The sequence below is a fragment of the Suncus etruscus genome, chromosome 1 (genome assembly GCF_024139225.1).
Source record: "Suncus etruscus isolate mSunEtr1 chromosome 1, mSunEtr1.pri.cur, whole genome shotgun sequence".
Classification (NCBI taxonomy): domain Eukaryota; kingdom Metazoa; phylum Chordata; class Mammalia; order Eulipotyphla; family Soricidae; genus Suncus; species Suncus etruscus.
In genome coordinates, this window is record NC_064848.1 from 157,346,630 (window position 1) to 157,364,107 (window position 17,478).

The 17,478-nt window shown below is 37.8% G+C and overlaps 1 protein-coding gene and 1 non-coding gene across 2 annotated transcripts; one reads left to right on the top strand and one right to left on the bottom strand.

The window, feature by feature from the left end:
- The first annotated feature begins 8,063 nt into the window (after positions 1-8,063).
- On the top strand, positions 8,064-9,008 carry LOC126028766 (olfactory receptor-like protein DTMT). Its single transcript, XM_049787675.1, has one exon. It carries the CDS (start codon positions 8,064-8,066, stop codon positions 9,006-9,008), a length of 945 nt encoding a protein of 314 aa, XP_049643632.1.
- Positions 9,009-13,197: 4,189 nt separating this feature from the next.
- LOC126026678 (U6 spliceosomal RNA) lies at positions 13,198-13,304 on the bottom strand. Its single transcript, XR_007501907.1, has one exon. It is a non-coding gene; the product is annotated as a U6 spliceosomal RNA (small nuclear RNA).
- Positions 13,305-17,478: the final 4,174 nt, after the last annotated feature.

The following is a 17,478-nucleotide window of genomic DNA, read 5'->3' on the forward strand; positions in this document are numbered from 1 at the left end:
ATGCTATTTCTCCAGCCCCAGGTATTTTATCTGGTTAAGTTCTGTCAGTACCTTGTATATCTTAGATATTATCCCCTTATATGATGGGTGTTGGGTTAATAGGTTCTCCCATTCTGAGTGTGCCTTTGTATCTTAGTCACTATTTTCTTTGGGGGTCAGAAGCTTCTCAGTTTAATATAGTCCCATCCATTCATCTATGCTTCCACTTGTTTGGACAGTGATGTTTACTCTTTGAAGATGCCTTTATTCTCAATGTCATGGAGTGTTTTACCTACATATCTTTCTATATACCTAATGGTTTCAGGTCTAATATCAAGGTATTTAATCCATTTGAATTTGTCCTTTGTGCATGGTGTTAGATGGAGATCCGAATTCTCTTTTATGCATGTGGCTGACCAATTGTCCTATCACTGCTTGTTGAAGAGGCTTTCCTAACTCCATTTTTTATTTCTTGCTCCTTTATCAAAGATTGATTGATTGTATGTCTGGGGAACATTCTCTGAATACTCAAGTCTATTGATCTGTGAGTCTGTCAGATCTGTTATTAAAACAGATCAATGCTGTTTTAATTACTATTGCTTTGTAGTACAATTTAATGTTGGGGAAAGGGATTACTGATATCTTTTTCCTAAGGGTTGCTTTAGCTATTCATGGGTATTTATTGTTTCAAATGAATTTCAGGAGTGTTTGACCCACGTTTTTGAAGGGTGTCATGGATATCCTTAGGGGAATTGCATTAAATCTGTACAATGCTTTGGGGAGTACTGCCATTTTAATGATGTTAATCCTCCAAATCCATGAACAGGGTATGTGTATTTATTTACTTGTGTCCTCTTTTATTTCTTGAAGCAGGGTTTTATAGTTTTCTTTGAATAGATCCTTTATCTGTTTAGTTAAATTCACTCCAAGGTATTTGAGTTTGTATGGCACTAATGTGAATGGGATTTTGTTTTGTTTTGTTTTTGGGTCACACTCAGGGGTTGAGTTTCCATGATATACATGCATAAAGGTTGGTTTGATCCATGGTACCACATGGTCCTCCAAGCAACTTGTCAGGGGCAATCCATTTGGAACACACTGGAAGTAACCATTGAGCATTTCCAGTTTTGCCCTAAAACCCCATAAACACATACACCTATACTCAGGTCAGAAGGACTTTAAGCACCTGCTTATTTTCCATCTTCTCAACTTACCCATAACTTACCAAGTGTGTCTGAAGGTTGTAAGGTTGCAGGGTTGACCCAAGATCCTGCTCCCTTTAATCTCTGAAGCACATGAAGTAACAATCTCTGTAGCTATTATCTGGATCTGCATCCCTTCTCACTCCTCCCACTTACACATCCCTGGGCCTCAGGAACCCTAGATCCCACAGGAATCCAGATCCTGAAGTAAATCATTAAAAAAAGAAATTACCCAGATTTCTCTGGGAAAACAACTGTCTCAGAACCCTGGAACAGTGTTGTCACTTATCACCCTTGGCCATCCTTTGGGTAAGGTAAGAAAAAAATCGCATTAAACACTCACCCTCAGCAGTTCTCTTCGGGGTATGCAAATGTTTAATGCAATTTTTTGCGATATTTTTTCTTACTAATGCGATTTTTTATTGCGAATATTCGGTAAGTGAATAATCGTGAATACTTTGCACCTAGTGCAGACATCATTTCCGCTGCTCCTGCCCTCTGTCCCTTGCATTATCGGAGGCCTAAGGGAGAGAAGTTTATTACAGAATTAGGTTTTGTCATACCTTCATCATGACTTCATCAAAGCCTAAAGTGAAGAGAAAGATTGATGACGAGCACAATTTCAGGAAAAGTGGGAGACGCAGTATTTCTTTGTTGAGCACAGGGGTATCCCCTCGTGTCCTATTTGCTCAGAGAAAGTTGCAGTGCACAAGGAATACAAACACCATTATTCAACTAAACATGCTGAGGAATGTGCAAAATATCAAGGAAATGAGAGAGCCAAGCAGGTTGCCAGTCTTAAAGCATGTCTAATGAGGCAACAAGATTTCTTCAAGAAAGCAACCAAAGAGAATGTTGCATCAGTCGAAGCTAGTTACATAGTTAGTGAGATGATTGCTAAGGCAGGGAAACCATTCACAGAAGGAGAGTTTGTTAAAAAATGCATGTTAGAGGCTGCAAGTATTATCTGTCTGGAAATGAAAGGTCAGTTTAGCAAAATCAGCCTTTCTGCCAACACTGTGGCAGAGCGCATTTCTGACATGTCAAGTGACAATTATCATCAACTGTGTGAGAAAGCTAAATGTTTTGATGCATACTCAGTTGCTCTTGACGAGGGCACAGATATAACAGACACTGCACAGCTCACAATTTATGTCCGTGGTGTTGATTGCAATTTTGAATTGACAGAGGAGCTGCTCACAATAATTCCAATGCATGGCCAGACCACTGCTAATGAGATATTTTGGCATCTGTGTGATGCCATTGAGAATGCAGGTTTGCCATGGAAGAGGTTTGTTGGAATAATAACCGATGGAGTGCCATCGATGACAGGGAGGAAAAATGGACTGGTGGCACTTGTTTAAAAAAAAAAACTTGAAGAGGAGGGTGTAGAGAAGGCCATTGCTCTTCACTGCATTATCCATCAGCAGGCCCTTTGCAGTAAATGCCTGCCGTGTGATAATGTGATGTCTGTTGTGAAATGCATCAACCAAATCAGATCCAGGGGCTTAAAGCACAGGAGGTTCCGTGCTTTTTTTTAGAGGAAATGGAGTCAGAATATGGAGATGTGCTCTATTTCACCGAGGTACGTTGGCTCAGCAGGGGAAATGTCCTGAAAAGATTTTTTGAGTTGAGAGAAGAAGTGAAAGCCTTCATGGAGAAGGATGGGAATGCTGTTTCTGAGTTGAGTGATCACAAATGGCTCATGGACTTAGCTTTTCTTGTTGACATCACACGTAAGCTGAATGTACTAAACAAGATGTTACAAGGCCCAGTGCAGCTTATCAGTGCTGCCTATGACAACGTGAGAACATTCTCCACAAAAGTTGTGTTATGGAAATCCCAGCTCTCTCAGACAAACCTTTGCCATTTCCCAGCATGCAAGGAAGTTGTGGATGCAGGCATACCATTCAGTGGTGAGAAATATGTTGATGCTATTTTTAAGCTAGAGAAAGGATTTGATCACAGATTTGCAGACTTCAAAAAGCACAGAGCCACTTTCCAAATTTTTGTGGACCCCTTTTCCTTTGATATGCAAGATGCCCCTCCTGTGCTTCAAATGGAGCTCATTGACCTGCAATGCAAACCTGATCTCAAAGCCAAGTTCAGGGAGATTAGTGGAAAAGCAGACATGCATGGGCAATTTTTGAGAGAATTGCCCCCCAGCTTCCCTGAGCTTTCCCAAATGTTCAAGCACATCATGTGCCTTTTTGGGAGCACATATTTGTGTGAAAAGTTATTCTCCACATTTATCTTCAATAAATGTGTTGTTTCCACATTGTCACACTTTTAGTGTGATGTTTTCTATGTGTTGTTGTGGTGTTCATTGGCTAGAAGATATGTGTGGCTGCAAAGCTCTGATGACGTCCTCTCAGAAGCTTTTCTGGTGGGGGTGGCTCACAGCCACTTCATGGAGTAGAGCAAAGGCATTTCAAAATGTCTCCTGTTTTCCAAAATAAATGGCAGTAATTAAGCTATACCTTGCGTGAGCGAGCGGAGACAGCTCACCTCAGATGACATGCCCTCAGGAGATATTCTCTGTTTTCATGCCTTCAGAAGCTGTTGTTGGTGGTGTGGTTCATGGCTGGCTAACTGAGCAGAGCAGAGCAACATTACTTTTATTAAGGAGATCCAATAAAGACAACAATAAAATATTGTCTCATGCTAGTGGGAATGGAACATATCAAAAATTGTGGGATCATGGGAACAGAGTGATAGTACAGTGGTTAGAGAGCTTGCCTAGCATGTGTCCAATCCCTATTTAATCCCTGGAATCCATATTATCCCTGAGCCTTCCAGGGACAATCTCTGAGAACAGAGCCTTGAGTAAGCCCTGGCTGCTGATTGTGGGACCCCCTCCAAATAGTGGCAATAATGTGTTTTGGGGGGATATGGTGAAATGGAGTTCTTAGCCAGTGGGAATATTGTCCTACTCCTGTAGGAATAAAATAGAATTTACATTAGAACTGAGTTCTCACATGACCCATCAATTCCACTTTGGGTATTTGCCTATGGGTCTAAAAACATTAATTCAAATAGACATATGCACAACGTTGATTGATGTATTTATTACAGTAACTATGATGGAATCAATGTAGGTGTTCAACAACAGATGAATGAATTATAATGAAGTATATATATACACACAATGCAATACTATGTAGCTGCAAGGAATGATGATATCATGTGATTTGCTACAACTTGGTTGGAACTGGAAGATAACATGTACAAGAATTAAGCAGAAGAGGATGACAAACATAGGTTGCACTTACTTATCTGTGATAAGTGATATTTTCTTATTCAGTAAGTCTATGTATCACAGATAAGTAACTGCAACCTATGGGAGAAATGCCTAGATCATCCTTAGCCCTTGAAAATAGGGAATAGGATAGAGAAGGAAAGAAATCAAGGAGGGGAAATATTAAAGATGGGGAACAGGAGTCAGGGCCCTGAGTATACTGGCTATATATATTAGTGATATTGGTGAGTAGTATAGCTATATATCCCAAACATAATCACTGAAGACATGCACTCTCAACTACAATGACCAAGCATTGAAATGTGCCTGCCTGTCAAGGAAGCAGGTGGGGGTAGTCTTATGGTGGTAGGAAACATAGGCATGTTAATACTGGTGGAGGGAACTTGACACTGGTGATGGAATTGATACTGAAATATTATAAGCCTAAAATTTACTACCAATAACTTTGTAAAACACAGTTGTTTAATTAAATAAAAATTTTTAATGAAATTAAAGGTAAATTAAATGAAAGGTAAGTTAAATTTACCAACTAGACATTTTGTGGTGCTTACATGAAGAGACTATAGGATATCAATGCTCACCAATGAGAATGGCACAATCAAAAACAGCGGGAACATGAGCTAGAATGATAGTATAGCATAAACGGAAGTGTTGCAATTGTACTAAGCATGATTATGCATTACCTAGGGGACAATGGGCTTCTCTAAACGATTGAGAGATACATATTAATAAATAGAAGGTTATTTGGGGAATTGTTAGTATTTTCAGAACCAATAATAAATGCTAATAGAAATCCTAACAACTAAATCCATGAGTATGCACACTCTTGTATATAAAGGGTTAGCAAGGTTTCACTACAGAGAATTATATCCAGCTGAGGTGATGGTAAGGAAAATAAAATGAGTATATGAGAGAAGTAATTTGTCAACTTGTCCAATGATCAATTATAGAGTAAGAAAGTGAAGGATGGCAGGAAGTAATCAGATATTTGTGGAGGTGGTAAGATTGACTTGAAGGTTCCTCAAATATATGAGGAGGCTAAACATACCTCAAAGGAATGAAAATAGAATGTTCTTTTTCTTCTTTTCTTTCCTTTTTTTTTATTTTTTAGGAGGTTTTGGGGCCACCCCCAGAGATGCTCAGGAGTTACACTTGGCTCTTCACTCAGAAGAGCCTACTCCTGCCTGGCAGGCTCAGGGGACTTTGTGGGATTCTGGGAATCTGTCCTGGTCAGCCGAGTGCAAGGCAAACACTCTACCGATGTGCTATCATTCCAGCCCCCTTTCCTTATTTTCTGAGGAACAGTTTGATCCAGAAGGCTTATCTTTTCTCTTATGCCAACTCCTTTCTATCAAGCTACACTTGGTAGGTTGCAAAAGCTGATACTAGTTAATGTCAATTGTTTTTATTCACTTGGGGGAAGTTTAGGCAGAATTATGCCACTGAAAATCTTTCTGAAATATGTCTCTCAAGATTGGTTTTTCTGCTTTGAAGACCATGAGCACTGGATAAAAATCTAATATTCATAGAAAGTTTTAGGATATTCTAATCTGATTCCTGCTTTGTTTTATGGCTTCTTTCCAACATTCTCCTTTGCCTGTCCTTCCACACAGGCCTATTTTCCATTTCTTTTAGGCAGTGTTCAATCATCCATATACACAAGTCTTTCTACCTTACCCAAAGGATAGCCAAGGGTGATAAGTGACTTAACAGTGTTCCAGGGTTCTGAGACAGTTGTTTTCCCAGAGAAATCTGGGTAATTTCTTTTTTTAATGATTTACTTCAGGATCTGGATTCCTGTGGGATCTAGGGTCCCTGAGGCCCAGGGATGTGTAAGTGGGAGGAGTGAGAAGGGATGCAGATCCAGATAATAGCTACAGAGATTGTTACTTCATGTGCTTCAGAGATTAAAGGGAGCAGGATCTTGGGTCAACCCTGCAACCTTACAACCCTCAGACACACTTGGTAAGTTATGGGTAAGTTGAGAAGATGGAAAATAAGTAGGTGCTTAAAGTCCTTCTGACCTGAGTATAGGTGTATGTGTGTATCGGGTTTTAGGGAAAAACTGAAAGTGCTCAAGGGTTGCTTCCAGTGTGTTCCAAATGGATTGCCCCTGACAAGTTGCTTGGAGGACCATGTGGTACCATGGATCAAACCAATCTTTATGCATGTGTATCATGGAGACTCAACCTTTTATCTCCCTCACTGATCCCCAACTTGAGGGTCTTCATCTCCAAATTTTATGATGTTCTGCTGGAATTTGTAGATTTGTTGATATCTCTTTTCTCTATCTCTCTGCTTTCTGAAGCTTTTCTATAAAGTAGACATATTTTGTCATTGTTCACTAATTATAATATTTTTATAAAATGTATATAAATAGTATGATACTATAACACAAATTTCAAATGTCCATAATTTGAACGTCATTATAGCTCTTTAGGTAAAGCTTTGTATAACTGAAGCAGAAGGAGCCAAGTGAAGAAGAATCAGATGGAGGAGGGTGATAGACTGAGATGCAAACAGTGAAATAAGCTGGGATAAAGAATTATGACTTATTTCCAGGTGTGTGTGTGTGTGTGTGTGTGTGTGTGTGTGTGTGTGTTTGAACTTGAATGTCTTTGTGGGGCAAGATGAAACCATGGAGATATATGATTATTGGGTGTTGAAACACCTTTGGTACTTGTAAAAGGAATTTCCTTTTATCTTAAGAGCAATGAGAATTTATTAAGACTTTAGGAAAAGAAAGATGATCAGAATTTTATTTTAGAATGGCATAGTATGAAGACATTAAAAAGGATGGAGTGGAAGCAATGAAATGAGTATTAGAGATAATTAATGGTTTCAATAGTAAAAACCAGCTGATGTGAGCTGAATCAGTGTAGTGATATCAATTCATAAATGCACTTATAAATGTGAAAGAGTTACACTGAAAATATATACAAGACTTGCTAGAATTTTGGATGTCAATGAGAAAAAGTAACACAAAGTTATTTTTCAGTTGTATTTTATGTTCAGTGCATCTGGATTCTTTGTACTCAGATATGGGCAACTAGAGAGACTAGAGAGGAGTGTACTAGGAGAGGGTCAAAGTGAGAATGTAGATTGTTCTGGACGTTTTGAAACTCAAATGCACAAGATATGTAGAGTAAAGATAGCCATTAACAAACTGGGGATATATTCACAGTTTGAAGATTTTCTACTTCTGAGATTTAATAATATAATTTATTGTAGCAAATGAGTTTATAATGGGAGTATTTGTCAAATAAAAAATAAATGATGTTTATGAAGAGATTGAAGCCTATTTACAGGTAAGATACTACTGGTTTTTGAGGTTGACTAGTGAAAAAATATAAGTAAAAAGCTGCTGGTTTGTTTGTCAGAAGCTAATAAATAAACATGGGTGTTTTAAAAGTGATCGAATATTGTATGGGTTAAAGATAATGAAATAAAATAAATGTCTGATTTGAGATCTGCAATGTAGAGGTCATCAATGATTCATATGATTCATATGAGTAATGCCATATTTTTGCTAAACATTTTATGTATTTCAGGAATAGGATCATCTATACCTTAAAGTTTTAATGAATTATATTATTTCTTCCTAAAGAGACTGAACCCAGAGCATGAAAGGAAGGAATCAGACCTTTGTCTCAGACTTCATTCTCCTGGGCTTGCCAATTCGTCCTGAGCAGCAAAACCTGTTTTATGTCCTTTTCCTGGCTATGTATCTTACTACTGTCCTGGGAAACCTGCTCATCATTGTCCTCATTCACCTTGACTCTCATCTCCACACACCCATGTATTTGTTTTTAAGCAATTTGTCTTTTTCTGACTTCTGTTTTTCCTCTGTCACAATGCCCAAATTGCTGCAGAACATGCAGAGCCAAGTCCCATCCATCCCCTATGCTGGATGCTTGACTCAAATGTACTTCTTCATGTTTTTTGGAGACTTGGAAAGCTTCCTCCTAGTGGCTATGGCCTATGATCGGTTTGTGGCCATCTGCTTCCCTTTACACTACACCACTATCATGAGCCCCAAGCTCTGCCTCTCCCTGGTGGTCCTGTCTTGGGTTCTGACCACTTTCCATGCTCTGTTACATACTCTACTCATGGCCAGATTGTGTTTTTGTGCAGACAATGTGATTCCCCACTTTTTCTGTGATATGTCTGCTCTGCTAAAGCTGTCATGCTCTGACACACAAGTGAATGAGTTGGTGATATTTATCATGGGTGGACTCATTCTTGTCATTCCATTTCTGCTGATTATCATGTCTTACGCTAGAATTATCTCTTCTATCCTCAGGGTCCCTTCAGCCAGGGGTATCCGCAAAGCCTTTTCCACCTGCGGCTCCCACCTCACTGTGGTGTCACTGTTCTATGGGACTATTATTGGTCTCTATTTAGTTCCATCTTCTAATAACTCTACTGTCAAGGAGACTGTCATGGCTATGATGTACACTGTGGTGACGCCAATGTTGAATCCATTCATCTATAGCCTGAGGAACAAAGACATGAAGGGAGCATTGGGGCGAGTCTTTAACAAAAAGAAAATTTCCTTTTTTTTCTAGGATGGTAAAATCTTGGATTCACATTATTTATCTATAACCATTTTGATATTACATTGGAATATTTATTGCTTACTTTTTAAAAATTTGGGCTTATACCTCATAGTTCTCCGGGATCACTTCTAGTGGCCTCAAGGACCCTATGGAGTTTTTTTTTGGGGGGGTAATACCAAGGTCTGCTGTATTCAAGAAAAGTTCCCTTCCTGCTATACTATCTCCAGCCCCTGGACACATTTTTTTTATTTTATTTATTTTATTTTAACAGTTCCCTGTTTTATTGTGATACAACTAAGTCAGGTTAATATTAAGTTATACAAACATAAAATACTGTTGGAATCTTCTATATTGTTTCTGATGATCCCACATTAGATAATCCCGTGCAAACGAATCCCCATTGTTGTTTGTAAAAGAGGATCTCTCATGAAGGTCCCTCAGATAGCAATGGCATAAACCAAACGAAGTGAAATAAAGAGTGTTGGTGCATTCAAGGGTAAAATGACTAGCTATATAATCCCTGTGCCTTGGTTTTGACCTGAGCTTTTATCCCAAGCAAGACTATTCTACTAGAATTTTGTACTAAGCAGAACCAAAATAAGCAAAAATAAAAATTAGAATTAAAAATAAAGGATGGAGAGACTACTTTACATTTGGATATAAACACACTAAGAGGTATATTATTAAGAAATTAAACATACAAGGAGAATATATTAAGCCTTTTGAGATAGTCTTGCGGGGAATGAGATCCAGGGCTCAGTTTTGTCCCACATTGTGGTCTTATTAAGTCTGAGAAATGGTTTGCAGCCATAAGGGGTCAGGTAGAGTCTTCGAGCTGGAGATCCCTCTGGAGCTGAGTCTGGTAGCAAGCAATAGTCCATATTGAAGGTAGTGGTGGGAGAAAGAGGCTGCATGGATTGCATCACCAGGAATGGTTGTTGTAGCTTCTTGCCTGGGTGAGAGATGAGGGGCTGAGAGGGTGCTCTTTCACTTTGGGAGTCAGTTGGCAGCTTACTGGGGCAGGTGGACAGTCTCAGTTTCTAAGGAGTTAAGAACTGAGGGTGAAGAGGGTTAAATAGGGAGAGATAATGGATCAGGATTGAGGGGGTGAGAAGATAGAAGGAGTTCTGAATGGCGGGGGAGGAAGAATAATATATATATCAGGAAGGTATATATAATATAGGCATGAATTATTTATAATATAGATTAGGCAAACAGAGGAGTCTACTGCATACAAACTCATGGCCACTGATAGACATTAGAGATCTATTCGTAGATTGTGGTTGGAGTCCTGACACTTATGGGGTGGGCCAGAGTGCTTAAAAATAACTAAATTAAAAAACAGGTAGATTGGGGCCGGAGACATAGCATGGAGGTAAGGCATTTGCCTTGCATACAGAAGGACAGTGGTTCAAATCCCGGCATCCTATATGGTACCTCGAGCCTGCCAGTAGCAATTTCTGAATGTAGAGCCAGGAGTATAACCTCTGAGCTCTGCCGGGTGTGACCCCCAAACAAACAAACAAACAAACAAAAACCAAAAAAAAACAAACAAACCCCAAAAGGAAGATGAATAAAACAGATTAAAAGAAAGAAAAGAAAAAAAAAACAAATAAAAAAAGGTAAATAAATAAATTGGGCCAGCACATTGGAGAAAAGGGTTTTCCAATATCTTGGGACTTAATCAATGGTAAGGGTAAAATTTGCTAAATTTTAGAGTAAGCATAGTTTTCACATCTAAGCAATATGATAGCAAGCACTATAAGAGGAGTTTACCCTATGTAGCACCCTTCCCCAGGACTTGTGCATTGAGGTTCCTTTCCTGAAATGAAACTGACATTATGGGCATTATGGGCATTATTATATAATGGTAATATAGTTTGAATTGAAGGAGAAAAAAGGAGAAGACAAAATTACAAAATAAATAAATAAAAAATAAAAGCAAGAAAAAGAAAAAGTAAGGTAGAAAAGTAAGAACAAGAGAGAAGGGATAATAGTAATTTGCAAAAACATGAGTGTAACCTGCAACATAAATTTTTGGTGTGCAGTTGCATAGTTCTGTGGTCTCCACGATCATAAGCTTTAGGTCATAGTAGAAGACATAATCATGAAGTATTTTTTTTATCAAATCATTAATGAGTACTAATTATTACAGTAATTTTTTTACTTTTCTTAAAACCCATAGATGAAACTATTCTGTGTCTATCTCTCTTCTTCTGACTTATTTCACTCAGCATAATAGATTCCATAGCCACCCATATATAGGAAAATTTCATGACCTCATCTCTTCTTACAGCTGCATCATATTGCATTGTGTATATGCACCACAATTTCTTTAGCCACTAACCTGTTGTCAGGCATCTTGGTTGTTTCTAGATTCTGGCTATTGTAAATAGTTCTGCAATAAATATAGGTGTTTAGAAGGTGTTTTGTGTTCCTAAGGTATATCCCTAGGAATGATATTACTGGATCATGTGGGCACTCGATTTCCAGTTTTTTTTTTTTTTTTTTTTTTTTTTTGTGGAAGCTCTGTGTTCTTTCCATAAAGGCTGGATTAGACGACATTTCCACCAGCAGTGAATGAGAGTTTCTTTCTCCCCACATCCCTACCAGCACTTATTGTTCTTGATTTTTTTTTTTTGGTGATGTGTGCCAGTCTCTGTGGCATGAGATGGTACCTCATTGTTGTTTTGGTTTGCATCTCCCTGATGATTAGTGATGTGGAGCATTTTTCTTATGTGCCTTTTGGCCATTTGTATTTCTTCTTTGAGGAACTGTCTGTTCATTTCTTCTCCCATTTTTTGATGAGGTTAGATGTTTTTTCTAGTTAAATTCTGTCAGAACCTTGTATATTTTAGATATTATCCCCTTATCTGATGGGTATTGGGTGAATAGTTTTTTGCATTCTGTGGGTGGTCTTTGTATCCTCATCATTATTTCCTTTGAAATACAGAAGCTTCTAGCTTAATATAGTCCCATCTGTTTATTTCTGCTTTTACTTGATTGGACAGTGCTGCTTCCTACTTAATGATGCCTTTAGTATTGGTGTCATGGAGTGTTTTTCCTAAGTGTCCTTCTAAATACCTTATGGTTGCAGGTCTGATATCAAGGTCTTTAATCCATTTGGATTTGACCTATGTGCATGATGTTAGATGGAGATTCGAGTTTGCTTTTCTACATGTGGCTGACCAGTTGTCCCATCACCACTTGTTGAAGAGGCTTTTTTTTTGTCACATTTTGCATTTCTTGCCCATTTATCAAAGATTAATTGGTTGTATGTCTGGGGAACATTCTTCAAATACTCAAGTCTATTCCATTGATCTGAAAGTCTGTCTTTATTTCAATACCATGAAGTTTTAATGACTATTGCTTTGTAGTAGAATTTAAATTTGGGGAAAGTGATGCCTCCTATCTTCTTTTCCCCAAGAGTTGCTTTAGCTATTTATGGGTATTTATTTTTCCAAATGAATTTCATGAGTGTTTGATTCACTTCTTTGAAGAATTTCATGGGTATCTGTAGAGGATTGCATTAAATCTATAAAAAAAGCTCTGGGGGTATTGCCATTTTAATTATGTTAATCCTCACAATTCATGATCAGGGTATCCATTTCATTATGTCCTCTTTATTTTTTGAAGCAGTGTTTTATATTTTTTATATAGATCCTTCACTTATTTAATTAAGTAGACAACAAAGTTTGTGTGACACAAATGTGAATGGGATTGTTTTTTAAAAATCTATTTCTTCTCTATTATTATTTGTGTATAAGAAGGCAACTGATTTTTGCATGTTAATTTTGTAGTCTGCTACTTTGCTATATGAATCTATTGTTTCTAGAAGTTTTATGGTATATCCTATATATAGGACTTTATATATACACTATATAATATATGTTACATATATTATATATAGGACTCTATATAATATCATGTCATCTGCAAACAGTGAGAGCTTGACTTCTTTTTTTCCTGTCTAAATTCCCTTGATATCTTTTTCTTGCCTAATTGCTATGGCAAGTACTTCCAGTACAATGTGAATAGGGGTGGTGAAAGGGGACAACCTTGTCTTGTACCAGATTTTAGAGGAGAGTCTTTTAGTTTATCTCTATTGAGAATATTTGCCATTGGCTTGTGGTAAATGGCCTTGGCTATATTGAGAAAAGTTCCTTTCATTCCCATCTTGTTGAGAGTTATTTTTAAAATTAATATGGAATGTTTCACGAATTTGCATGTCAACCTTGTGCAGAGGCCATGCTAATCTTCTCTGTATCATTCCAATTTTAGTATATGTGCTGCCGAAGCGAGCATGAGAGTTTTTTTTTTTAAATCATGAATGAGTGTTGGACTTTATCAAATGCTTTATCTGCATCTATTGATATGACCATATGGTTTTTATTTTTACTTTTTTGGTATGATGTATTATATTGATTGATTTACGTATGTTAAACCATCCTTGCATTCCTGGAATGAAGAAACCTACTTGTTCATGTGTATGACTTTTTTTTTTTAAGTCACACTCTGCAGCGCTCAGGGGTTACTCCTGGCTCTGCACTCAGAAATTGCTCCTGGCAGACTTGGGAGACTGGGATTCAAACCACAGTCATTCTGCATGCAATGCAAATGCCCTACCTCCATGTTACCTCTCCTGCCACAGTGTATGACCTTCTTGATGAGCCTTTGGATTCTATTTGCCAGGATTTTGTTGAGGATCTTTGCATTTGTGTTCATTAGGGATATTGGTCAGTAGTTTTCTTTTTTGGCAGCATCTGTCTGATTTTGGTATGAGGGTGATGTTAGCTTCATAAAAAATATTAGGAAATATTTCTGTTTCTTCAATTTCCTGAAAGAGCCTGAAAAGAATTGGTAGTAGTTTCTCATGAAAGGTTTGAAAGAATTCGTGAGTGAACCCATCTGGACCTGGGCTTTTTTCTTTTTTTCTTTTTTTTTTGGAAGACTTTTGACTACCATTTTAATTTCCTCAATTGTGATAGGACTGTTTATATATGCTAGATTACCCTTATTCAACCGTAAAAGATTATAAGAGTCCAACAATTTATCCATTTCTTCCAGGTTCTCATGTTTTGTGGCATAGAGTTTCTCAAAGTAGTTTCTGATTACCCTTTGGATTTCAGTATTATCTGTAGTGATCTTCCCCTTTTCATTTTTAATCTGGGTTATTAAGTTTTTCTATCTCCTTTTCTTTGTGAGTTTTGCTAGTAGTTTATCAATCTTGTTTATTTTTCAAAGAACTTACTTTTGCTTTCGTCGATCTTTTGGATTGTTTTTTGGATTTCCACTTTATTAATTTCTGCTCTAAGCTTTGTTATTTCCTTCTGCCTTCTTATTTTGGATTCATTTTGTTGATAATGTTCTAATTTTATAAGCTATGCCATTAATCTATTTAATAAGGCCCCCTTTTCTTCCTTACATGTGCTTGCAAAACTTCAAACTTTCCTCTTTGTATCACTTTTGCTGTGTCCCATAAATTCTGATAATTTGTGTTTCCATTGGTATTTTTTTTAGGAATCTTTTGATTTCCTCTTTGACCCATTGGTTGTTCAGTTGTGAGCTGTTTAACTTTCAGGTGTTAAAAATTTGCTTCTGTATCCCTTTGTAGTTCACTTCTAATTTCAGTGCCTTGTGATCTGAGAAGGTAGTCTACATGGTTTCTATCCTCTTGATTTTATGGAGGTATTTTTTTTTACATAATGTTGAACAAAAGAAGGCAAATGCAGCCATTGTTATCATATTAGTCCATTTACAGGAGTCCGTATACAGGAGGTATGTTTTAAGGGCCAGGCAGGTGGTCTATCCTGGAGAATGATTTATGTGCATTAGAGAAGAATGTGTATCCAGTTTTCTGGGTATGGAGTGTCCTGTATATTTCTACTAGTCCACTTTCTTCCATTTCTTCTTTTTTTTTAATAGCTAGCATATTCTTTTTAGGTTTAAGTCTGATTGATCTATTAAGAGGTGACAGGGCAGTGTTGAGGTCTTCCACTATTAATGTGTTGTTATTGATATCTTCTTTCAGATTTGTGAACAATTGTATTAAATATTTTTCTGGTCTATCATTGGGTACATATATGTTTAGAAGTGTGATTTATTTCTGTTGTACTTACCCCTTGATTATTAGGAAATATCTATTTTTGTTCCTTATAACTTTTCTGAATTATGTCATCTGATATTAGTAAGAGAGTTATTTGATTGGATGATTGTTCTCTAACCACTCAGGCTATATAAGTACAGATATCACTGATATCTCCTGATCAGGAGGATGAGCTTTTGACCATTGTGGTTGGGGCACAGTGAGTAAAAATGAGGGGAGGTGCCACTTACAAGTGGTTTGCCTTTAAATCTTTCCCTTGATTCTCTGCACTGTTCAAATGGGAGTTTCTGAAACATCCCATTGGGATGTCTGGGCTTGTGTGTGTGTGTGGGGGGGGGTTCTGGGTATCCTTACTGGTGTCTACTGGTGTTAGAGTAAGCCTCAGGATGGGAGACATGGATGGCTGGGGTGCTGATTGGGGAAAGTGTCCACTTTCACTCAGCCTGCCTTAAATCCCTTCCCTTGTTTTCATGCACTGCCCAATGCTGGTAAGGTCACCGAGGAGCAACCCCCTTTAAGCCAGATACCCTAACTTTGCAGAACCCCATTAAAAGAGAAGAAACAAAACAAACAGATACTTCTTAGAAAAAATTAGGTGGATGACCAGTAGACACTTGAAATAATGTTCAACATTACTTATTATTAGAGAAATCCAAGTCAAGCTGACAATAGGATATTATCTCACACCAATGAGAATGGAACATTTCAAAAATAGTAGAAACATGGGGCCAGAGTGATGGTCCTGGTCTTTCCAGGACTGATACCTGATACCTGAATACAGAGCCACGAGTAAGCCCTGAACACTGCTGAGTGTACGACCCCCCTCAAAATAGTGGGAACAGGTGTGTTGGTGGAATGTGATGAAAAGGAACTCTCATCCACTGTTGGTGGGAATGTTTATTTGCCAACTCCTGTAGATAACAATATGGAAGTTAATGTTAAACTTAGAATTGAGTTCTCATATGACCCATCAATTCCACTTTTGGATATCTACCCCCAGAACAAAATTTTAAATTTTAATTTGAAGCATTATAATTTACAAAGTTTTTCATAGTTGAGTCTTAGATATACAATGTGTTAGCACCAATCTCATCACCAGTGCCAACTTCCCTCCACCAATATTTCCAGAGTTCATCTTATACCATCCCCCCACAGACTACAATAACAACAGGCAAATTTTTAAGTTTGTTAGAATATTAGTCTCATGATTTGATTGTGGTTGACTCTGTGCTTTGGATATTTAGCTCTTTTTTATCCCACAAATGCATATGGATCTCCTTGACCCCTGTCCCCCATTATTTCACATTTGTCTCCTTCACTCAATTTCTCTCCTCCTAATTATATTCCAGGTCTAAGGATGTTCTCAACAATCCCTTTGTAAACCATTGCATTTCTTCATGGATTTATTCTATACCACATATTAGTGCTATCGTCCTGTATTTTTCCTTCTTATTCTGCCTTACTTAATTTAACATAATATTTTCCAGTTTCATCCAAGTTTCAGAAAACTGAATTAATGAATCATTCTTTACAGCCATATAGTATCTCATTGTAAATATGTACCACATCTTCATCATTCACTCATTTGCTGTTGTGTAGGGGAGAGAAGCTGGGAATTCTGCAGGCCTAGAATAGAAAAGAACGTCTCTGTTAGAGACTTATTTCCCTGATGTTATGAGTGCAAGTTGAGCTGAGAAGAAAGTCATCCAGGTCAAAACAACCTATCCTTATCTTCTAGGTTAATGGTGCCATGAGCATTGCAACCACTATTCTTACATACCATCTGAGTTAATGATGCCATGAACCTTGTAACCGCTATTTTCTTCTTCTTCTTCTTCTTCTTCTTCTTCTTCTTCTTCTTCTTCTTCTTCTTCTTCTTCTTCTTCTTCTTCTTCTTCTTCTTCTTCTTCTTCTTCTTCCTTCTTCTTCTTCTTCTTCTTCTTCTTCTTCTTCTTCTTCTTCTTCTTCTTCTTCTTCTTCTTCTTCTTCTTCTTCTTCTTCTTCTTCTTTCTTCTTCTTCTTGGTTTTTTGGGCCACATTCATTTGATGCTCAGGGGTTACTCCTGGCTAAGCGCTCAGAAATTGCCCCTGGCTTGGGGGACCATATGGGACGCTGGAGGATCAAACCGCGGTCCTTTCTTGGCTAGCGCTTGCAAAGCAGACACCTTACTTCTAGCGCCACCTCACCGGCCCCGTAACCGCCGTAACCGCTATTTTCACTTATCATCTGGATGCTGTAATGGCTGAGCAATGTAAAGCTGTATTACCCACATTCTGTTTTCTGTTTAAAGTTTGCCTTAAAAAATATCCATCTCTACCATTAATAAAGCTTATTGCTAGACAATACTTCTCTGCGAGTGGTCTGTGTATTGG

Coding starts and splice junctions, on each gene's coding strand:
- LOC126028766 (XM_049787675.1), top strand. CDS start 8,064: ATGAAAGGAAGGAATCAGACCTTTGTCTCAGACTTCATTCTCCTGGGC.